The 25,269-nt window shown below is 41.1% G+C and overlaps 1 protein-coding gene across 1 annotated transcript in view; it reads right to left on the bottom strand.

Moving 5' to 3' along the window:
• KCNU1 (potassium calcium-activated channel subfamily U member 1) overlaps positions 1–25,269 on the bottom strand; it is a gene marked incomplete at both ends in the record, with an annotated part of 120,536 nt that overhangs the window by 1,167 nt on the left and 94,100 nt on the right. The window contains 7 exon segments of the mRNA XM_080659015.1: positions 1,200–1,289; positions 1,770–1,894; positions 3,533–3,721; positions 10,358–10,497; positions 15,250–15,321; positions 21,477–21,660; positions 22,994–23,218. Of these exon segments, the coding sequence (XP_080515141.1) occupies positions 1,200–1,289; positions 1,770–1,894; positions 3,533–3,721; positions 10,358–10,497; positions 15,250–15,321; positions 21,477–21,660; positions 22,994–23,218 (1,025 nt within the window).

Raw genomic sequence — 25,269 nt, 5'->3', positions numbered from 1 at the left:
CATTGCCACCCCAGGTACCTCTCCTTTCCCAAACACCAATCTCAATTCAAGATCGACTTTCTTTTACTATTGAATAATCTTCCCACTTTTATCTTTTCCACTGAATCCCCTGTAACCTCTGTAATATCCTAAACAATGTCAACTTTAATCACGTACTCTCTTTAAAACAGAAATCTTGTTTCTTTCCCTGAGGTTCTCTCAGGTACAGACAGCATATTCTCCCAATTACCATGTGCCACAGGTTTGCCAGAGGTGTCAGGGGGAGGGGATGGAGTTCAGGCAGAGAGAGGGAGGGCTGGAAGGGATCAGCATTATTCATTCTCCCCAGTGCTGCTTCCAGAACATCATTGCCCCCTCACTATCTTTGTGGTTAGGGCTCTACAGTCCTATCACCCTCCCTCTTGATTCACCGGTGTCATCTATAGCCCTACATGTTTAGTTAGGCCTTTGGCACTTGGGACAGCTCTAGTGCCTCCATCATCTTATATACCTCTAGTGTCTATGTGGTTTATAAATCCAACATTCAGTCATATGTCTTTGACTTCCACTACCCAGTGATCTTTATCTCCAAAGCACACTTTCCTGGACACACGCTGGATATTATCATTTCCTGACATGTCTCACTTCTAAAACTTTATGCTTCAATATATTACTGACAGTAACTTCCTATCACTCTTTTGCTCTCATTCCCATGCTGAGTACATCTACTCTTTCACTTCATCAGGACTTCCAATCCTTTGTCCTTTCACATTACAGTCTACAATCGCTCCTACAGATCCACAGTAAACCTCTCCTACCTTACCTCTCAGTAGTTAATCTAAACTCTTAACTATTTCTCCACTCCCTGTAATACTTCCTCCTCCATCTTTTCTCTCAGCAATGGCTATCCCTGTACTTTACTGAGAAATCCTAGTGTTACATAAAAATTCCCTTAAGCACACCCCATCATCTATAGCTAAATTTGCTTGGATATAGCTAAATGGATATAGCTAAATATCCATTCTTTTCGTTCTTTTCTCCTATGTGCAGAGAGATTATCTTTCCTTCTATTAAATACTACTCCATTTTGAGTAAATTGGCTGCTTTCCCCTTCTTCCTGAACAATTTTCTATCAATCTATTTCCACTCTAATATTTTTAATTTCCCTCCTCTATGGACTCCTATCCATTCCCACTATATGAATATTAGTTCAGACCTACATTACTGTTGTATACTCTCTTTTCTCCTCCTGTCCTCTATGTACATTTCCTGTATCTTCCCCATTGTTGTCAGATTGATCTTTCCTTAAACTTAAATTGGAATATATAATTCCCATAATTAATATGTACGAAGCACAGTGGCTGGAAATGAGGCACTCAGTAAATATTTACCTAAGGAATACAGCATAAAATAAGTAAATTTTTCCAATGTGAATAGAGGCATTTAACTTTAAAAAATTACATAGTCAAGGATGGGAAGTTACAAAACAAAACAAAATAAAACAACATAAAAAAAAAACACAGAACAAATAACCTGATTCAAAATCTGGGTCTACATTTCAGTTTTCGTTGGGGACAGAGAGGCCAATGTCACACGGCTTATATTAGATCATAATTACCAGGATTTATTCATGTCATTTACATGCATTCTTCCTTATTCCTACATCATCATAATCTACTGCCTTGCACCCTTCTTTGCAACTGTGGACCCTGAGTTCTGGACCTCTCTTTCACCTAGAATAAAGCAGTTCTGGCTTTTATGCTTGGATGCGTGGCTAGCACTTTCCAAACTAGCATACTCCCCTTTTGTTATCCAGATTGTGCTCCTGGTCATCTATCAGGCGGTATAGGCCAAGGCACAGGATTCCAAAATTATTCAACAAGCCACAGAAAACTTGCCCAAAGGTCTTTTTTGGCTGGGGAGAGAAGAGAAAAACATGTCTATTGGCACTTTAATGAAGCAATGACAAGCCCTACTGGAGTGTCTTTTGCCTTTACTTGTAGGGTTTGGAAGACCTGGACATCATCTCCTAACATCTATATGGTGGCAGTATCAAGTGGCTTGGAAGTGAGGCTTATGATTAGTTTTGATCATCTAATCCCAGTGATTGTGTTTATCACTCTGGTCTTTCAAGAGTGTTTGGTGGGTGTGGTGTGGCGATTTTGGTAACCATTAGGAAGTAACAATGAACAACAGCTTGGAATATTCCATTTTCAGGGTACATAAATAGGGTGTTAAGTGACCTCTGGGGAGTGATCTTCTTATCCCACTCTACAACAGATTATAGCTCCAAGCACTGCTCTTGACACTGCTCTCAGGGTATAGCCAACAAAGGCTCTACTAAGTGCACAGCAGGTTCAAAAGCAGCAGCTAATAGGTTCAGTGAAGTAAAAAGAGAGCAGTCTTTCAGTTCTCCCCAGAATAAAGGACAAGGTGAGGACAAGACCTAAGTGCAGAAAGAAAGAAGTGTGTTGATCTCTGATACTGACAGGAAATTGCCAGCGCCTGTTGTCCTGGGCATATAATCACTCACAAGTCAACCTTTGGTGAGGAACCCAGGACCACAAAAGGACAAAGGGCTGGACTCTATTGAAGGAACTCTGGAATGTTGTTTGCACCTGGAAGTCAGATGCACAGAGCCTGTATCTGTTGAGACATACCAGGCACAGAGGCTTGGAAGAGCCTGCTGCTTGTGAAGGGGATTCTGCTGATGTCCTCTGAACCAACAAAAGATGTTTTTTTATAAAGGCCTGCCCCTACAGTTACACTGGAGAGCTGAACGCAATGTCAATGCAAACTAAATCCAAAAGCATCACACTGATCAATAGATTACTCCTTCCCAGGCTGGACTCTGTTCTGACCCGCAAATGCCTGTGCTCCACTGGAGTCTGCCAAAATGGGTATCTTTTCCCAGTCTACTGTTCACCAGTTCAGTGGGCTCAGAAAACTCAAGCCTTTTCTGCTGGCTAGCCCAATCAGTTTCCTGATTTCCACAGACCTGATCAAATTTCTTTAGTGTTTCAGGCACAGGGAGCGGGGGCAGAGCTGGGTCAGGTTGCCTTAGAGGCACCCCTGCTTTGTCACTGGTAGACAATGTGGTCTCAGTTGAGCATTTGTTTCCCTGGCCCTTAGCTTCTTGTTCTATGCAGTGGGACTAATAACAATGTTTAGCATGCAAATCCTCAGACAGATTAAGTTGGGGGAAAAAAGTAGTCAGACACAGGAGAAATGCTCAGTAAATACTAGTGTTACAATTATTATTGATACCCTTGTCAAAGTACAAGTTATTGGACCTCTCTGATGCTTCCTGGAGATTTAGATTTTTTTATCTGGAAGATGGGGATAATAACAACTGCCTTACCCACCTCCTGGCATTGTTAAAATAAATATGAGATGTGTGAAAATGCACTGCAAATTGTGCATTTTGAATATGAGTTGTATTAATTTGTTGTTGTTATTGTTATTATTATTTCTGTGCTATAGGCTATCTACGGACCCAAAAAGCCTAGACCACTTTCACAAATTCAGAGACAAAAAGAAGCAGGAAACTCACTTCAATATCCATCAAAATGGCTTGGTTTAAGGATAGGAGCCCCAGCTTACAGCGGTTCCTTCTGGACAACAATGCAGTGCAGCTGTTAGAAGGCCCGTTTTCCTTATTCAAATGGTGTTCCATCTGGGAGCTTATCCCTCCTGTCACTAGCATGTGAAGGAGCTCTAGGACATGATAATTGTAGAAGGCCTGGAAAGCAAGGATAGGCCATATGTTAAGTCAGAAGAGCCAACTCCTAAATAGTGGATTTGTATAGTCTCAGAGAAATGGATCCAATGGTGCAAAGCATTGTGTCCCATTATCATTATTAAAACTAACTAAAGCTGGCAGTGTGGATTGGGTGTTGGGTTAGGCAAAATGCAGAGAAAATAACACTGACCTAGTTCCTGCTCTCTTAGGGGTTACACTATAATGAAGAAACAAATGGGTAATTATACTGACACCAAGTATATCCCCTCTCCCAAAAACGACTAGAGAAATATGCCAGGCCACAGGTACCCTACTAATCATCTACATATATTTAAAACTAGAGACCCAGTACACGAAATTTGTGCACTGGGGGGAGAGGGGGGCGCGTTCCCCTCAGCCTGGCCTTCGCCCTCTCACAGTCCGGGAGCCCTTGGGGGATGTCCAACTGACAGCCTAGGCCCACTCCCTAAGCCATCAGTCAGATATCCTTAGCACTGCAGCAGAGGCAGGAGAGGCTACTGCCACCACCGCTGAACTTGCTAGCCATGAGCCCGGCTTCTGGCTGAGCCGCGCTCCCCCTGTGAGAGCACACTGACCACCAGGGGGCAGCTCCTGCATTGAACGTCTACCCACTGGTGGTCAGTACGCATCGATTGACTGGTCGTTCTGCCATCAGGCTGAAACCGGCTCTCAGACATCCCCCAGATTGCGATAGGTTGCAGGCCAAACCAAGGGACCCCACAGGTGCATGATCAGGGCTGGGGAGGGATGCGGGAGGTTGACCAGCCAGGGAGGGACCCTGGGAGGGCTCCTGGGCATGTCCGGCCCATCTCGCTCAGTCCTGATCAGTTGGACCCCAGCAGTAAGCTAACCTACTGGTTGGAGCGTCTGCCCTGTGGTGGTCAGTCCATGATATAGCGACTAGTGGACTGGTCGACTGTCTGGCCCCTGGTGGTCAGTGCACGTCATAGTGACTAGTCAACTGTCTGCCCCCTGGTGGTCTGTGCTTGTCATAGTAAGCAGTTGAGCAGCCTTAGCATATCATTAGCATATTACACTTTGATGGTTGAATGGCCGACTGGATGACCAGACACTTAGGACATTAGGCTTTAATTATATAGGATAGTCAATAAGACTTCAATAGATTTTTCTTTAGGGGACTACTGATATTGTCATCCATACTAGAATCCTTTGGCTGTGAATTTACTAAAATTTCTTTTGATTGTGACCTACTTGAGTACAGATCTTATCACTATTTAGATCTCCCACAGCTCCCATGGAATATTGTGCAGATTCTAACTATTGAATAAATGAATGGAATTTTAAAATCCTTGGCATCGAAATGAAACCAAAGGAAGACATGTGTGCCAACTTCTTATTCTGAAAGTACCTTGAGGCTGAATAACCCTAGCCATTTTCTGAAACTTCTTTTTCAAAGGATTCTTACCTAATTCAGTATAGACCAGGCATTACCATATATGCAAATAGCAATATAACATATTACCCATTAGGTTTCTCAAGTCTATTGAATATATAATATTTTAAATTATCTACCCTTTGTTTTATTAGACTTTTACTCCAGTAGAAATGAGAATTTATATGCTTATCTATTACCTATATAAAATTCAATAATTTTGTTTTTATTATAAATTCTACGAATGACATCAGTTGTTATTATTCTAGAAATTTTACTATTCACTTTCTCTACTCCCAAACTCAGGAACTTATCTCCTAAAGCCTGGGTAATAATATAAATCTCTTCATTGATTTTCCTTGTTTTTCTTCTCATTTGCAATCTACTGTGCAAAAAGCTTCCAGCCAGAGAGATTTTCTAGAAATAAATCAGATCATGCTATTTGCCTCCTCTAAACTTCAGAGTCAGTTCCCTGCTGCAAAACCAAGCCCATCTCCTCCATCACAGACCCTCCAGGGCCAACATCTGAAGGAGCTCCAGAACATGATAATTGTCCATTTGTAGTTGCACATGCTGTACATTTACTCCATCATGCTTCTGCTTTGGAACAGCTGGTTCACTTCTCATCAGCTTGGCAAACTCCATGCTGGCCTCCTCATCAGAAGCAAGTTACCCTTTCTTTGTGGTCCCATGGCCACTGGCTTTTATTCTATTTCATTTTTCTTTATTTTATATTAGTAGTTTGTCTGAAACACACCTGAGTTTGAATCTTGCACTGGCATGTCCTAGCTGAATACCTTCAGACAATTCATGTGTTCTTTCTCAGCAACAGTCTGATAATCTTTAAAGCTGACATAATAATACCTACCTTTGAGCACTGTCGGCAAGATTAAATGAGATATACAGCACAGGTTACTAAATCCTGTTGTCTTTAACATTGGTTCTCATGTATCTGGATCACCTGGGGGGATATTCATGAGTGCAGATTTCTGGGATCCCAGCTCTACTGGGTCAGAGTTTATGGACAGATATGGGAATCAGAATTAAAGGGCACATTTGGTGATTCTGACACTGGTTGTCCTCAGATTCTGGGCAACACTTTCCTACATTATGTGCCCTTTTAGAGGATGTACTGTGTCTCCTTACCTTCCCGCTGCCCTTCAGGAGTGCATTGAACCAGACATTGTCCAAAAACTGTAAGAATATTGACTGCAATTGGCAGTTGAATTTTAACAAATATATAAGTACTTTTAGTAAAAACGTAGAGGCTATTGGGACAAGGTGACCTAGGAAATAAAACCTATATAAATTCATCGGGAAAAAAAACACACATGAAAAAACATACTTCATAGTATTTTTCGAATTAAAAGATGACTTTAAATGCCTCCTTCACCCTAACATCCAGACTAAAGGCATCCCTAGAGTGATGGTCTCCTCCTCACATTTCTCCTCTGTTCCATCTGGCTCCCACCCAGAAGTCTGCTTGTGAAACTGGCTCCCTGAGATCCAGAAGGGAGCAGAGGATGTAAATCCAGGTTGAGTCACAATCTGTTTAAGAACAAGTGGCCATAGTGTAGAGTGATCAAATAATGCTGTTAGAGTAATTCCCCACTGATTAAAGAAAGGAGTAAATTCCAGGGTTATCCTGGTGTCACAGGCTCTAGGGAAACATGTACTTGACATATTTAACTGAGAGAGGCTTAGCTTTTGAATATATTATGTCTTCAGTTTTGACATCAAAAGGATTGCAATCTATGTTGGGGAAACTAATGGGATTTACATGTCACCCTTACTCTGGTCTCCTCTGGTATTTTTATCATTTGGGGTTCTACGGTATTGGCCTTATTGGTCTCTTTCTTTTTTAATTTCTCCCTCTCTTTCTCCCATTTATTATTTCTCCAGAAAATATAAAAATTGAAAAATGCTTGAAATATTTTAGGATTTCTAAACTTGAACAGGGTTTCTAATACAATCCTATTGACTAGAATTTGGACTTCCAGTGTTAGGAAATGTTGCAGCCCAAAGTGTTTTAACTTTTAGCTACAAATTAAGCTTGAGTCCTCTCTCATAACCTGGACTATTACTTAATAACATAGGTACTAACATCTTAACCACTTGCTGCTTTTTATTCTGAGAATCTTAAAAGGCCTTAAGTTCATACATTCTTTGAGAAATACTTCTAATTGAGAATGAGGCTATATGGTAGGAAAACTGCAACTAACAAGATGAGTGACCTTGATGAAGTCATGTCACTTCTGTGGGCCTCACTTTCTTATAAATAAAGGGAAATGCTCCCTAATTTGAGTCCCGTTCTGAAGTTCTATTGTAAAGCCACACGGGAATCCTGCTTATGGGGCTGAGTGCCTCTCTATGTTTTCATTTTTATAGCATTGAAAAAATAGAGGATTGAAAGTGAATCTGAATTATACCTTACAGGACTGTTTCTCCAATGGGGGCAGGAGTGTACAATAGTATATACCAGAAGATACCTGAAACCACAGTGTCAACTGAGTCAAGAGATTTGAAGGGAAACCACATTACATTAGGTTGAAAAGAAAAATCACAGGCATATCCAGGGAAAGTAGGAAATACCTTCTTGAAAATCTAAATAAAAACTTCAGTGACAAGTTCACACCATGTTATTCAGGCTTTGCTCTGTCTTTGGGACTTCATGTTCCATCTTCTTTGTGTTTCTTAAGGGCAATTTGGAGGAAAAGGAGGAGAGGCACCGTTATGTCTTCTGAGTATTCACGAGAAGGAAGAGGGCCCTTAAATATTAGGTTGGAAATCAAGACTGGTTATTTCATCTTGTTTCAAAAACTCCTGAGGTGTTAGCTGCCTTTTTCTTGGGGGAGTCTGTTCTGAATCCCTCTGATTCAGCCTTGCCATCCTGGGCAGTATGGGCATCAGAGAAAGAAACATTTTGATTCTAATTATATCCTCTGATGACACAGCACCGGAAACACATTTCTTGGTGCACTAAGCTGGGCAGCAGGTTGGAAGAGCCAAACCCAAAAAGAGCCAAACCCAAAAGATGTTCTTTGGGGAGGGGAAATTATGGGACACAAGGGTTATGCAAAATGGGGTGGAATGGCTGATTCCGGTCTCCCATACAGGACTTCTGACTGGAAATTGGAAACCTGTCTCAGAGTCGAGGAGAGCAGCATTCTGGTTCATTTATTTTATGTCTCTCTGTTGGTCATATGGTCTAACTTCTAGGGAAGGGTTTTCAATGTCTTCTTGACAGCAAAACTCCTTCTCCAAATCAAATTTTACATAGGAGCCTCATACATGACCCAGATGAAAGCAGAGTTGTTCTGATGAGGGAAGGTGTGGGTGGGCGTGTCCTAGTCTCATCTTTCCTGCAGGTCTCCCCAGCAACTCCAGAGCACTCTGGGAGACAGAACATCAATATCAATGTATTGGAAAAATAGTCATCATCAAAAAGAGAGATTTCTGAAGTGGCAGTCATTTGTGGTCTTACTCTGTAATCATTACAAATTTGGGTCTGAAAACCAACTTGTCATCTCTAAGGGCTGTGACCTTTGGTACATTATTAACCCTCTGATACTCAGATTCTTCATCTGTAAAACGAGGCTCATAATTATATTCTCCTAATTGGATTGATAGGAGAATTAAATGAGGTAAGTAGGTATGTAATGCACTTAGCAAAGACCTCGTCTCAAAGTGAGTGCTTGAGATGTGGTTATTACTGTTCCTATCACACATATTGCTCTATGAATATTATCTCAACAACGAAACTGAGCAGAATAAAGTGACTTGAGGTCTGTGCTGGGAAAGATGCAGGTATGATCTGGAGGCAGAAAACCATGATCATTAACAGTGTCTGCCTTGGGAGTGTGCTAGAGCAGCCATCGCCAACCCTTCAAGACCTCATGAACCACCAATGTCCATAGACCACCAGTTGGCGACAGCTGCTCCAAAGGTTTCCTTAAACCAGTGGTCGCCAACCTTTCGGACTTCATTGACCACCAGTGGTCCATGGACCACCAGTTGGCGACTGCTGTGCTAGAGGGAATGATAGACTTTGGTTCCTTAACTGCTATCCTCACTTAAGGGGAGATCCAGATCTTTGCCTTCCTCCCACACTTCTCCACAAGGTGATGCTCTGATATGTATGGAGAACAAAATGGGGTGTTGGAGAATATATTCTGGAGCCACCACAGTTACCCCAAATGTTTCTAATGCAAGAGCATAAATTTTCTGTTCCTCTTTGAGGCTACTGAGCAGGTGTAAATCAGGAGGCTGACCAAGATCAAAAGGTCCTCAGAAGAGCAGACACGATGGAATTGGAGGCACAGGCCTGACCTTTGTGCTCTTTCTTTCTATGTGGCTTGATGACAGGAAGTCACTCCCACTCTTAGAAGGCCAAGTTGAGCCAGAAGTACCAGGTCCAGGGGGAAGGAAGACAAGTATAGACAGGGTTCTCTGAATATTTTCAAAGGTCTAGTTCAGCTTTTCATGGCCAGAAACTTGGGACTGGATCTCTAAATAGTATTGTGTGTTTGTCTTGCTGAGCCATACATCATCAAGGATTCATGAGCTCCACATGGGAAGAGACTCTAGTCTGTTTAATCACTGCTGGTCCCCAGAACCTAGAGCAGTGCCCTGCACAGAGTAGCTGTTCAATCTGTATTTGCACAATGGATTCATTGGAAATCCTGGAATAGATGTCTGCTTAGTGGCTAAAGAGGTGCTGAGAGCTGAAGAACAACCAGGTAGTCCAAAATCCACTCCAAGGGAAGGGCAGTGGAGAGGGAGATTTGACTTAGCTCTGAACAAAACTCACACCACCAAAGGCCAAAGCTTTGCCTTGAACTCCAAACCCCTTTATGGATGGTTTCCATATAAGCTTGTGGGGATATTTTAAAGAGAAGAGAAGACAGCATCTCTTAAGCTCTGACACCAAAGGGCCGAGGCACTGGAAGCTGAAAGGCAGATGCACTGCAGACCCGCTCATTCCCCCTGGTATCAAGTGTTCCCGCTCTTACGTTTTTAATCTTGAAAATGTAAAGATTTTGCTGTCCTTGCCAGATAGTTGTGAGAAAAGATGAAATACTGTATGTGAACAAGCGTTTTTAAAAAATCAAAGAGACTTTAGAATTGTGAGACATTATCATCATCTACCCAGGCCCTAAGCATCCACTCTCTCCTCTGCCAGGGACTTGGTCCTGGGGGCTCTTCAGCTTAGCTGCACTTACTGTGGCCAGGAGGGAATCCAAGAAGATGCCAGAAAAGACTGAGCCTGTACAAAAGGAGGTGCTGAGATGCAGGCTTGTTCCTGGGAGGTGCCCTTCCATTCCACCAAGCTGTTCAATAAAGTGGATGTTGGAAGGATTTTCTGCAAAGCAAAAGAGGCAAATAGGAAAAGGCAGGCAGACAAGTTTAAGAATACAGGAATTGCCTTAGTTGTGACCACTTGATGAAAGGGCGTCAATGTGGCATCTGCCCCTACTTCAGGACATGTTTTCTTTCCAAGTATCTTCTTCATCCCTTAAAGATATGAATCGCTCTTGGGCACCTTCATCATCAAGGGGATACCCTTGTACCTCAGGCTCATTTTCTCCATGCAAGCACCCAGACTGTCACCCTCATATAATTTATCTATCAAACCAGGACACTTTGGGAGTAAAAGGGGGCAGTCTCACTAGGCATAACTAGGAGCATACGATCACTCCAGTTATAGTCCTTGTCATAATTCTATGCCGCAGGTGGCTTGGTGTTTACCAGTTGTACTGGTTAATAATGCGAATTTTGTAATCAAAGAAAACATGATAATTTCAAGAGAAACATCAAAAGTGCTTTATTCAAAGTAATGTCCATCGCTAGCTACACATTTTCCCCATCTTTCAGGTAATTTTTGGATACCGTCCCAATAGAACTTCTCTTGTTTTGAGGCAAACCATTCAGAGACCCAATTTTCCACTTCTTTGTACATTTTGAAGTGCTGCTCAGAAAGTGCGTGTGCCATCGATCGGAACAAGTGGTAATCTAAAGGATCAAGGTCTGGTGAATACACCGGGTGGGTTAGTACTTCCCAGGCAAGATCTTTTAATGTGTCTTTAACTGGTTTTGAAGTGTGTGGTGGTTGTTATGAAGCAAAATTACTTTGCCGTGTCTTCTGGCCCATTCTGGTCATTTTACGATCAAACCGTGGTTCAAATTGATTATTTGTTGTCAGTAGCAATCAGCAGTAACAATTTCACCTGGTTTTAGAAGCTCATAATACATCACATCTTCCTGATCCCACCAAACGCAGAGCATTGTCTTCTTTCCGAAGCGATTTGGCCTAGCAGTCCAAGTTGACAGTTGACCTGGATCAACCCATGATTTTGTGCATTTGGGATTCTCAAAATAAATCCACTTTTCATTGCCAGTCACAATTCAATACAAAAAAGACTTTCTTTCATGCCATTGAAGCAACATTTTACTGATGACTTTTCTGTTTTCCGTTTGTCTTTCATTCAGTTGATGTGACACCCATTTTCCTTCCTTTAAAATCTTTCCCATTGCTTGTAAATGATTGGAAATTGTTTGCTGAGCAATGTTTAATCTTTGTGCAAGTTCTTTTTGAGTTTGACATCCATCTTCATCCAATAATGCTTGTAATTGTTGGTCTTCAAACTTTTTCGGTTGACCTGGACGTTCTTTGTCTTTCACATCGAAATCATCACTTTTAAAGTGTTTAAACCAGCGTTCACAAATATATTGAGATGGAGCATGTTCACCGTAAGCTTCTCGAAGTATATGATAACTTTCAGCAGCACTTTTCTTCAAAATAAAGTAATGAATTAAAACTTCCCACAAATGCTCTTTCTTTGGCCTGAAATTCGACATTTTTAAGTGTAAAAATATTTGTGATGTTAACACCTTCAAAAATTTGACATATGAAGTTTTGAAGCTTGCTGAAAATACAACAAAATAGCATACATATCCAATCACATATATATCAACATATGTGTAACTCCATCTATTGAAAAAAAATCCGCATTATTAACCAGTACACCTGGTACTTGGGTTCCTAGATTATCTGGGTCCAAAATGAGTTAAAGCAGTACCTGTCAAAATTGAATGCACATATTAATCACCTGGAGTTCTCATTATAATACAGATTCTGATTCAGTGGTTCTCGGATGGGGCCTAAGAGTCTACATGGCCAACAAGCTTCCAAATGCTACTGCTGCTATTACTGCTGATTCGTGGATTACACTTTGAGTAGCAAGGGCTCAGAAAATTATCCTAATTGAGGCCAGTGCAGCAGTAGCCATGTTACCCATTAGCATATCTGTACTGGCCCAGGGCTGTGACTCAGACCCCCATGATCAGCCTCTGAAGTAATAGAACGGGTCCTTGCTGGAGTGCCAGCAGAGGCACCGAAGGCCTTTGTTCTAAAACTACTGCTTTCAAAATGTTTGCTCTGAGAATAACATTGAAAGGCAGAGATGATGTCTCCCACCAGAGTAAAGAGATTGCATGCTCACTGTCCATTATGAAAGATTTCAGTTCCTGTCTTATAAAGGTGGGTACAGGTATCACTTGGCCCTTTTCATGTCACCTAGTGGGAACGAAGGCTTGGATAACCAGCACAAAATTGTTGATACTCTGGCTTCTGCTATCATTCTGAGTAACTATTTTGTATCTCTGGCCCAGTGGTTTTGTGTCTTCTGCCAGCATCCATGAAACTGTGGCAGGTTAACTTGTTAGTTTGCAAGTAGCTTAAACTCTTAGGTCTTTCCCAGCTCTCGTCAGTCATAAACAGATCAACACAAACCTACTGGGCATACCACACAAAATACATTCCTGAGACTGGATTGTTCCCTAATTCTTTAAATTATTCCTTAGTAAGTTTGGGAGAAGTGATACACTGCTAATATTAGTGCATCATTTTCTTTGAAGAACTATATCGTTTTATAAAAGAGCGAGGTCTGACTAGTGCCAACCCACAATTCCTAAGCACACACAATTTCCTCTTCTTGCATTGCCAACCTTCAACACACACACACACATACACACACACACACACACACACACACACACACACCACATATCCCAGGAGCCCTTGTCCAAATCCTGTTGTGTCATGCTAAACCCAGGGCCTCAGCTTTCCCAGGCATTTTCCTGCAGGCCACTGTACATTCTGTATCAAAGTGCTGGCAGTCGGATCTGTGGCTCCCATGTCACTGTGACCCTCTCCAGACAGCCAAAGAACAAAAACAGTGAGCTGGCAGGTGATTTGTTAGGCTAATCTGACAAGGGCCGCCTGGTGCCAGAAAGTCTTCCGTTGAACAAAACTGTAAGTCCCTCGAGAGTGACCAGATGTACTTCTGGGCCAGTGAGCACCTGTCTGGTTCCCTCCCAGCCACTCTAATTTACCTTATAGTCTTCCAATCAGTGTCCTTAGTGTGGCTGCACCTCAGGGTTAGAGATGGTTCAAAAGGGTAGAAAAATAAAATTAAGCCCGAGCTGGTTTGGCTCAGTGGATAGAGCGTCAGTCTGTAGACTGAAGGGTCCGGGATTAGATTTTGGTCAAGGGCACATACCTCAGTTGCAGACTGGATTCCCAGCCCTGGTTGGACCCATGTGGGAGGCAACCAATTGATGTATCTCTTTTATGTCAATGTTTTTCTCTCTCTGTCTCTGTCCCTGCCTTTCATTCTTTAAAAGTCAATGGAAAAATATCCTCAAGTGAGGATTTAAAAAATAAGTTATAAAATTAAAATTAAAAAACCTGGGAGCTAAGAGCTTAAACGTAGTTACAAATAGGATGGCTGGTACCAGTCAGGCTCAAGAGAGCTGAGATCCTGCCCGGCTGGTGTGGCTCAGTGGTTGAGCATAGTCCCATGGACCAAGAAGTCCCTGGTTTGATTCCTAGTCAGGCACATAATATCTGGGTTGTAGGATCAACCCCCAGCAGGTGGCATACAGGAGGCAAGCAATGGATGTTGATACATCAATGTTTCTATCTCTTCCTCTCCATTCCTCTCTCTAAAATCAACAAATACATATATTTTTTAAAAGCGAGAGAGCTGAGATCCTCAGAACTGAACTTGAAGAGCTGCTGCTGCAGGATTCACTGTGAACAGACTATTTCCCTTCTGCTGCACTGTCACTCCCAGATCACGTGGTGGTGTCGCCTATGATTCCTCTCGATGTCCCCCTGCTCCCTTTCTGGGACCAAGAAGTTTGTTCATCTAGTTTGGTGTAAGTCTCACTCAGCTTACTCAAAGTCATAAAATACCCATTAAGAATGTTGCTATACTATAGAATCCAGTCAAATTGCATGCCCAGGACCAGCTAATGGATTGTCTTTGAGTTGGTCCAATCTGCGTGAAAGGCACTGTCCCCCTCTTTGGTATCTTACCCTTCTCTCATCAGTTATTACCAGTATTAATCCCCTAGTGCCTCCCAACCCCTCCTGCCCCAAAGTACACAGGCGCCTTCCCTACCCTGCTTTCTGCTCCCAGGGGTCCTCACATGCACGAACATTTCCTAATGTGCATTTTCCATAAGTTGGTGAGAGACAACAGCTTATTCTGATATTTCTGTACCTAGTATTCCCTTTTTAGAACACCACCACTCAGGACTGTAATTAAGATGACACAAGGGACACAAAATTGAAGGACCCTGAGAGTGAGTGTCACCTTTAAGTCTGCACCTTGGTGCCTCCTAGTGCTGGCCCTGGTATCACTAAAGTAAAGGAAGGTGCCCGACTTAAAGTCCCAGGTGGGTAGATAGGCTGGTATAGAAAGATCCTTTAGGGCAGTCTTCAAGTTCATGTCCCTCCCATGGGAGATTCCCCCTGAATAAGAGTGAACCAGCTGCTGGTCTCCCTCTCCTGGGAACTGGGAGTGGGGAACGCAGATGGTATTTCTGCACCTTAACACCCAGATGCATACAGCAGGCTCTGCTGGGTGATGTCACCAATCCAGTAAAAAAAAAAAAGTCCAGTGTAATGTCCCATCAAGCACTTAATGCTCTTGGGCCCCATTCTGCTTCTTCCGTTTTTGGACTGTGGATTTTAAAAAGAACCCTGGGACATCAATTCTGGATCATACAGATTCCTCCCTTGTATTTTCCTTGAAACAGGACTTACTCAATTCAGTGAGGATAGGGATTCTTCGGCAGCATGACTTCTCAGCTTCACAGAAGCACTGTGAAGTTTCGTCTGTAGATACAGATGACAACAGAAAATAAAAGAGATTGATAAATGCAAACAAAGAGGCTTACAAAATGCGACAAGAATGGAGAAACATACTCTGCAACTTGGTGCTTTGCAAAGTTCCCTCAAGCCCAAATCCCAAATCCTTTTCTATATTTAGAAAAACAAAATATTTGGGCATCCTTGGCATCTAGTTTTTGGACACTGTGTGTGTGTGTGTGTGTGTGTGTGTGTGTGTGTGTGTGTGTGTGTGTGTTAGTAAAGCTTTCCCAGTATTTGCTTATTGATAACATAAGTAAAACATGAGTGTTCTCCACAGTGTGGGTAATGGCTCAGACAGGCTGTACCTTTAACCACATCCATTTGCTCATAGGGCTTCTAGGAAACTATGAATAAGCAGGCAGTGCTGCTCTGTGTGTGCGCTTGCTAACACTGCAAGTGGTTTCTGGCTGCTGCTGCTCTCTGCCTCTTTGAGAGCTTCTCTGGGTCCAGACACTGTTCACATCTTCTTTCTTCTTCAGCAGAACCACCTGCCTCCCATCTCTGGTTGGCCTGTTGCAGCCTAGAATGCCTTGCGAGTTCCTTAAAGACTGTGGTTGGGTTGCCTCTTGGCACCTTTGCCCTTTGCGTTCAGTTTACAGACAGATTTCCCTCCTGCCTCAGGAGGTGAGGCCCTTCATTTTCCTCTGTGAGCCTTGACTCTGAAAGAGCTGATGCACAGCACTGGCCCCAAACAGCCTTATCAGGCAGTGGGACTGTGAAGAGGTGAAGAGTTTCAACAACTAGAGTTTTTGGTCCCCAAGTTAAACTAAAAAAAAAAAAAAAAAGTAAAGAAAGAAAAAGGAAGCTGGGGACCAGTTAAAAACAAACACACACATATCTCATCAGAAGTTACGTTTTAAAACTGTTGGCTACCTTTTGTAACTTTTCTGAGAATGCAAAAATACTGTGAAAGGTAAAACTCTGCTTTTAATTAAAATCCCCTGCTTCCTAGGAAAGGAGGTCCTCTGTTTACTGAGCCAGATAAGTGATAGGTGGCGAGAGCAAGATGTGAAATGAAGTGAGAGGGTTAGGTAAGACAGCCTGGGGAACAGATAAAGGAAGGGTGATGGAACAGGTGAAAAGAGAAAATCCAAGGGGAGGTTTCTGTCAGGAAAAAACACTATGTTCTGCAGTATTTACCACCTGTTCCATCTCCCCCGGAAATACTCAGTAAAACGGTCCCTTCTTGTTCATGGAGAGTAGAGGTGAATATGTTTCTAATAGCCACTGAAATTCTGAGTCATGCTTCAAGGAGGATTTGGGGTAAAAACTGAAGCTGCACAGGAAGCACCCAACACACTTGGATACAGTCAGCGCTGGCAGTGACCTTGGGAATGCAGGTGAGGAAATGGAAGCCCCAAGGGCTAACATGGTTCACACAGCTGTTTAAGAGGAAGGTTGGACCTGAGGATATTTTTCTAAGTAAAGTAATTCAGATGGAAAAGGACACAAATCATATGACTCTACTCATATGTAGAATCTAAAACAGAAAATCCAAAAACAGCAACAACAGAGAAACAAATGAACAAATAAAACCAAAACAAACTCTCAGATGCAGACAACAGATTGGTGGTCACCAGTAGGGGAAGTGTGAAATGGGTAAACTGTGGTGAGAAACTGAAACAGACCTTTGGTGGTGAGCATGGATATCGAATTATGTTGTGCACCTGAAACTTATGTTATAAATCTCAAAAAAAAGCAAGGTTAACATCGATAGCTAGAGCTCAGATGTCCTAATTCACCAGTGAATCTTAGTCGTAATGAATCTGAACACCATAAACTGATTTCTTAAAAAAAAAAAACAAAAAACAAAAAAAAACACCTCTGGGATTTCCATGATACAGGGAACTGAGATTCTGCCTTATTCTCAGAACTGTGCAGATGCTTTATCTGCTGGGTGTCCCTTTCCCTCCTTCTTTCCATTCTCCCATCTACAAATTTTAAGAGTATCTATTGCAAGCTAGGACTGTGGAATCCCTGCCCCAGTTACATGACACATGTTGCAAATACAAAATATGTATTCTCAAGTAGTGATACATATTGTGAAAACAAAAACAAAAACACAACCTTTAAGGGCTAGTGATTGAGTTGCGGAGATAACTTTAGATAGGGTTTGAAGAGAGGCTTCTCTGACTTGGAATGGAGTCCTGAGAGGTGAGAAAAAGCCATCCACGCAGAGGGAATGGGAAAAGGGACCTAAGGCGGGAAAGAGCCAGTACAGACAGAATGAAGTGGGAGAAAATTCAAACTCCCTTTGGGCCTGCAAAACCCTATTTTCCTATAATTGCCATGGGTTATCACTATGGGGTTTTAAGCAGGAAACTGACATGATCTGATAAATATTTGTAAAAGGTCCCTCTGGCTGCTGTGAGCAGTACAAGCTGTAAGGAGATAAGAATTATACCAGGCTCACAACAAATCTGTGAATCAATATAGTTAGATAACATTTGAAGAAACTGACTCAGGGTTTACATAGCTTGCCCAAGGTTAAATGGCCTGTAAATGATGGATGGGTTTTCATACCCCAATCGGCACCAACTTCAAAGCCTAGGCCCTTCTAAGGGCCACTTTGTAGCCCTAATAAAATATTCAAGGTTTGGCTGACACGTCCAGTAAGCTATTGAGGGCACTTTCCCTCAAAGGGGCAGTCGTCCTTTGAACCCCACTTTCTGACTCCAGTTCCCTCTAGAAAAGGGTTTGGATCATCTTGACTTTCGAAGTTAAATGTCCTTATTGGATACAGATGTGTTCACGTCGGGTTGGCTGGAGTGGCTGCTTGAGTGTCTGCTTCTGACACCATCTGAAGGACAGCAACCACCTTAGCTCCATCTCCTCTTGTGGAGCAATGGTTAATTGGAATATGTGTCAGATCATAGCCTGGGTGCATTTTACCAATGTCAATATTTCCAGGAGCTCATAATACACAGCATTATACCTGAAATCTTCCTGGCTGGCAGGCTACTATTACAAAAGAGTGCTTAATTGTAGATTACTACGGTACATTTAAATTTCAGTAGCATATTAAGTTGTCAGACTTAATTACCGTTGTATGTTTAGATTATGCCACAGATTATTTAGTTCAGTACCTAGGTTTGCCAACCTGTTCTTCTTGTGACATGACAGGGCAGCAATTAGAGCATCACTGGAAAACCTACAGTTTCCCATGGAGATGGCCAGGAGGCCTGGTTTCTTACTAATCCTTCCGAGATTCTGCCTTTTGCTGTCCCTACACCCGCAATGTCCCTGGGAGAATCACTGTAAGGAATAGCACTGTGGTCCTAGATGGGCTTCATGTATAAGTTTATCATGATTGTGAAGATGGAGAAAGGACCACTGATCCCAGAAAAGGCTCATCAGATAGACTAGGGTGAGATTTCTGATCTCAGTACTATTGAGATTTTGAGCCAAAAAGGTATTTGTCATGTAGGGTTGTCATGTGCATTGTAGGATGTTCAGCAGCATCTCTGACCTCAACCCACTAGATGCCAATAGCATTCCCCCAAGTTGTGACAAAACAAAACTGTCTACAGACATTGTCAGATGACTCCTGGGGGCCAAAACTGCCCCTTGTTGAGAACCACAGTCCTAGAGAAAGAGAAAGAAAACTGCACATCAACTCATCTTATGTTGATGCTCAGGTTGGGGGATGTTTTCTGCCTCCTTGCGGAATTTCACAATCCTTTACACTGTCAACTCTCGGAGAGGTGGGTGTTCCCATTTCTACCTCTTATGGTGCAAGCAGATATTACCAGGCTTCTCTGCGGATTGGGGATGCCTATATATAAACTTCAGGTAGATTCTTATAATGCTAGAGTGATTGGTGAGGTTTCTGAGTAATGGTCCTTTGCTCAGAATGTGATTTGACTGATGCTATAGCACCAGATAAGCAGATTAGATTACTTCTGTTAGGTACCCTAGTAGAGCTGCCTGCAGTTATATTTCCCCATCATACAAGTGGGTATGACACCCATTAAAGAAATGGTGCTAGGCCTACAAAATAATTTTTCTCTAAACTTTCCCTTTTATCTTTGGAGAAGAACCTATTCATGCTTTATGATGGCACAAGTAAGGGGTAGGCAAATGTAGGTTTACACTTGTTATACAACTAAGTAATACAATAATTAATAAGTAATAACACAGGAACAAATTGTGTTCTGCATACTCACAACTGTAAATCTGCTGCTGCCCACCCTTGTACTTTGATGTTCCTTTATTTTCTCTTCCTCCTTTCCAGTCCCTTTTCCCTCTCCTCTAATTCCTTCTACTAATCCAGCAAGTTGCTGCTTCAGGGGCAACCTTCTAGACTGTAACAGATTAGGCACATCATACAGAATCAATATATTTTTGTTGGATGAGTGAGAGGATGAAAATCACTAGATAAAAAGGAAATCAGACTTGAAATTATAGGTTTATATCTTTTTTAGCTTATGTAGGATGTAAAATTAAAAAATAATAATAGGAAGGACAAGTCACCCAGATGATTAATTAGGTGGCTTATGATGTTCAGTTTATCCCATGCTTTCATGGAGTGGGCAGTTTCATTTGTATATTGATGATACTGCCCTTAAGATGAACACTTCTCTGCCCAATTATAGAAAGTTGCAAGATGATGCACACAGGCACTCACACATGCATATACTCACACTCCCTACACATTCACCCTCCACAAGCCTCTTCATACCACACTCATGCCCATACCACACACAAATATTGGGTAAAACTAACTGACCCTAATAGCTGAGCTAAGGATTTATGTGCAGCACACAGCAGCATTTTATAGATCTTCAGATTTTCTCAGCAGTGGTATGGCTCACACTTCCTTAGTCCTGATTTTCAGTGTACGTTGACTTCATGAAGTGCTTTGCTTTTAGTTCTTCTTTGCAAAAGAACCCAAACCCTGAGAGCTGAGTGGAGTTTGGTTGCTTAGTGAGGGTGTGTCACATAGCTAACTTAGTTCACCTACAGAAGATTAGACTAGATTACTTGTTTATTCCTTTGTCCTAAGTATATTATATCTTCCCACCTATCAACAGTGCCTAGGAGTCAGACAGAGTTCTTTTGGTTTCCCAGTTTGACTCATGAAGATTTTTATCCACATCCATAATTATGAAAGCCTCACAATGCTTTAGATGTCTGACCTCTCCAAGCTCCATGCAAAGTGGAAGAGCTTTCTATAGTCGGCAACTGTGAGTCCAGAGGACTGAGTACCCAACCTTGACACATAGGATAAACACCCCTCAGGCAAATGCTGGATCCAGGGAACTCCAATCATGATTTACTTGAATTGAAAATCTGCTTTAGATACAGAAAATTCTTCAGTAAGAGGGCTTTCATATTAGGTTCAGTGGCCAGTAGTCAATTTTTAGAAATAGACTAATATATAAGCTTTTTCTAGGGGGGACGGGACAGGGAGGAAAACCACAATTTTGTATTAGGAACTTAAGTCAAGCATATCTTAAGCACAGGAAATGTGTGGAAACTACCCACAAGTTCAGTTCACTGGCTCATTTGCTTCAATTCAATAAATGTGTTAAACATTTCCTAAGTGACCACAAGTGTGCTAGGCACGGAGAGGAATACAAAGGAGGAAAAGACCTAATCCCCATCCTGGAGAGATCGCCACTTCTCACCATCTCATTCCACTTTGAAGTTGGATTGTGACATTTTTATACTACAGAAGTTGGAAGAGACCTCACCTTAGAGATAATATTCTAATATTCATGTATTGAAAGCATCTCCAAAGAGTGAAAGAGAATTATTCTTCATTCTCTCCACCATGAAACAAAGAATAATAACTTGAACATCTACAAGATCCAATGAGAATTTCATTGATAATAATATTTCTTGCTATTCATTATAATAATATGCCAAGTTCTATCTTCCCTGATATTTGATTAGTAACAATGTTAGTACTTGCAATTCTGTGATCTTACTTAAAATGGGAAAAGTACTACATGCATTCCATATAGAAGATGGGTATCATTTTTCAGTTGACTTAGGATCCCCAAGGACTAAACTGTCCACTCCTCCTCCCCATGGTAAAGTCCTTCAAAGAGAAGTTAATTCTCCTTTCTTATTCCATTCTCCCTAGCCTCTTCTTGTTGGGGTATTGTTCTTACCTGGCTCTGAGGGTGTTGGGTCAGAGAAGCTTATCCGTAGTGATTCTATGTTGAGGGTGGCCATGATGATCTGTGTGTCTACTAAAGTCTGGGAAGATGACATGGATGGGGAGGATAAGACAGCACACATGGAACATTCCTCTATGTTGACTGCATGGAGGTCTGCAGTATAGAGTGCAGAGCCCTAATGAGAGAAACGGGGCAGAGGAGGAACTTCTCAGATGGACAGATTTTATATCATGGCTCTCAGTTGTGGGTGATAATTTTGAGCCAACAACTCTCCAGCTTCCAATGACTTGGTTTTAAGACTTTGTTACCTGGTATCTGGCACAATTAGCTTTACCAATCATTAATATCTTAGTGTGACTACATTTTACAGACCTTCTCCTGAGAGCAAGTTGGGATGAGACAAAGGAGGGTAGAGAGTGGGGAGCCTAAATCCATTTAAATGACTCAGTTGGGAGAAGAGAAATGAGGAAGGGAAATAGTAGTGAGGGGAAAAAATCAGAGAAAGGAGAAGTTATAGATCTAAAGGCAAATTTTCTATCCTCACAATTTCACTTGTAGCTGACCCCACTTGCCGGTTCCAGATTAACTAGCAAAGCGGTGGTTGCTTCTTTTCTTTGGTGGAAAAATAGGGATAGATCTAGCCCCACCTTCAGGTACCTTGGACTCAAATATTGGTAATTTCTAATATTTGTTGGATTGGAAGAACTCTGATCATTGGTTTTTTTTTCCTTTCTTTGAACTAATCTAAGGGGGTGGTGAGGAGAAATTTATGGTGACTTTAAAAAAACACACACACAAATGAAATTATTGGGAGAATAATCTTTGAAGTTTGAAAAATATTCCTTACCAGCATTCTTGCATAAAAATCAAATGCTTTGGTGCACTTCATGAGACACGTAATGTGTTTTCTTTTAATCCAGAGAAATGATTGCATATAATAGGATATAGGCTTACGAGGGTTCAGAGTAAATACAATTACAACCATAATACCACATGCATAACTGACCCATTTCTCAGAAATGTAAACCTAATTCCTCCTTTTCATATATCTATCAGGGACCATGTGGCATTACATGTTCTAGGAAAGATATGTCTCCGGAAAGAATGAGAAAGTTAGAGTATAAAGACTGGCCAGTATCAGGTTGGCTTTAGCCATTAAGTCAGAATCAGACTCAGAAATGCAATCTGATTTATATTAAGACTATAAAACATGGTCATAAACATTAAGCATGGTGGCTCCTGAGCATAATGTATGAATTTAAATCCTAGTCCTACCACTTGGACAGGTTACTTACTTTCTCCATGCCTAAAGTTCAACATCTTTAATAATCTATCTCAGAGAGGTATTTTGAGGGTTAAATGAGTTAATATATGTAAAATGCATAGAACAGTTTCTGGTACCACTATATGACTGCAAGCTAGCAGCAGCAGCAGCAGTAGTAGTAGTAGTAGTAGTAGTACTATTTATTACCATTCTAAATATTTACTATCCCTTATCTGATACTTACAGGCAGAATGTATATCTGGGGAAAATTCCGGAGAAATCGCCATTCTCTCTGCAGGTATTCCAGAGACCCGATGAACACAATGTCCTTCAGCTCCTGCCGGGGATAGTTGCTAGCTCTCAAGGGCATTACAAAATTCTGAAGCCCCATCAGTGTTGAGTGGGCATCTCCAAAGATACAAGCCACAATGTGGTCCCGAAACTCAAGTTTTGACTTGTCAGTTCGTTTCTAAGCATAAGCATGCCAGAATCTAGTCATTTTTAGAAACACGATAGTCCCTCAAAGAGGGCTCTTTCCCCTTACCCAAAGTATTTGAGGTCCATCCACAGGAATACTTCATAAGGATAACAGAATTTTGCAAACTTCTCATAAAAATGGAACTTATTCACAGTGGGACAATTATACTTTGATCTTTTTGTGGAGTTCCTTCTTATTTCCCCTTTTCAAGTTTTCTATTAGCCTGAGTGCATAAATTAAAACTTAGAGCAGCATCATTCCTCAATTCAATGTGAAATCACTGAACCAAATGGGGAAAATATCTTATTTTCACTATATGTTTTAGCCTTGTATGTGCTATCATAAGATTCAATGATAAACTAAAACATTCCAAATTCCTATGCTAAACTTATGTCTTCCAGTGAGCCCTGAAAATTCATCAAGTTGCCCAACATGTTGCAGTTTTCAGTGGATTTTCATACATATAAGAATACATATTAGTTTGAACCATGTGAAATTCCCTTTTTATGGGTCAAGAATGGTTAAATAGCAGCAATTTCACATGATACAACTTAGTATTTAAATGTAATAACCATTTTTCTTATATTAGAATAAGACTATTGCTAACATGGTGGTTTCAGCAACTCTAATAGTCTCTAGTTGATGTGACAGCTCTGACAATCTTGTGCTTCTGATGAAATGGTTTATCATGTTTTTATAAAAATTGATCTGATTTAATAGACTCTTTGCAGAGTTGAGAAAATTACTCATGGAAAGTGCACAAGAGAAATTAGAAGCTATAAAAATTCTACTTGATCCCAAACATTTGAATATGTTGCATACCCTTATTGGCATTGCCAGCTATTAATATCTCTCCGATAGCTCTAATTTGAAAATAAAGTAATATACATGATGAAGACTTAGATAAGTGTTTCCTCACATCCATAGAGACTTTAAAAAGTAGTAAGTGTAACTTTTTAAAAAAGGAATGGTATTCCTGAAGGAAATTTATTTCAAGCTTTTCTGTGATTTATTTCAGAAAATGAGTCACTGTCTCCTATCATGGAGGTGGGATGAAGTTGAGCATGCCCTGGATCTGGTTTGGTATTTTGGTTTTGCTATTAGTGGTATGAGTATGAACAGAGTACTTAATCTCTCTGACTTTAAGTTTAAGTGGTTTAAAAATAAATAGAAGTTAATCCTGCTGTAGAAACTAAATTATATATTGAAGGTACAGTGTTCGACTCATTAACTCTTGTTCAATAATTATTGATCAAATGTGAATCATAGGGAATTCCTAGATTTTCAGAGGAGGACTTTTGGAAGATGGTGGACAATAAGTTAAATGTATTTAAAAGCATTTCATGTATTAGTGTGTTTTACATGCCTGAGCACTTGAAGACTCAGAATATTTCAAATAGCTATACCATTCTCCCTCATGCCAGTCCATAGCTGGGTTAAATGACAAGCTTCTATGAAACAGGGGCTGATGAAATCTAACTGGATAAATAAGTAACATATGACATCTCAACAATTAGAATCTGTCAAATTAGCATATAATAAGACATACTCTCTTTCCAAAAGCAATCCCCATATGAGGGGAAATCAAGCTACTAGTCTGGAAAGCCTTCCTAAATAGTGATATCAATCTTAACCAAATCTATTAAATAATCCTCTATAGCTAAACCAATTAGTTTTAACTTGAATAATGAAGCCTCTAATAGTATTTAATGCAACATGTCTATAGTACAACCATTGCTCTTCTAAGTCAAACTAAACAATTAGAAACAAGATACATGGCAGAGTGCATTAATGGCCACAGCTAGAGAGGCAATTTCCCCAAGAAACTGTGGCACAAAACTGTCTTCTGGTTAAGAAAGTTGGTAGCTTTTGGGAAAAGGAAAGGATGCACTATTTGTTCAAAGTAACTTAAAGAAACCACTTCCACTTGACCTTTCTGTAAACTAAACCTAGCTCAAAGACTCCCTGAAATTTTCAATCTGGACATTTCTCCTATAGGGTTACAAGTTTCAAAACCCGTACAATTTCTTAAACTAGAAGCC

This window comes from Plecotus auritus (assembly GCF_963455305.1).
Source record: "Plecotus auritus genome assembly, chromosome: 3".
NCBI classification, from domain to species: domain Eukaryota; kingdom Metazoa; phylum Chordata; class Mammalia; order Chiroptera; family Vespertilionidae; genus Plecotus; species Plecotus auritus.
This window is presented reverse-complemented; position numbering and strand designations above follow the sequence as displayed.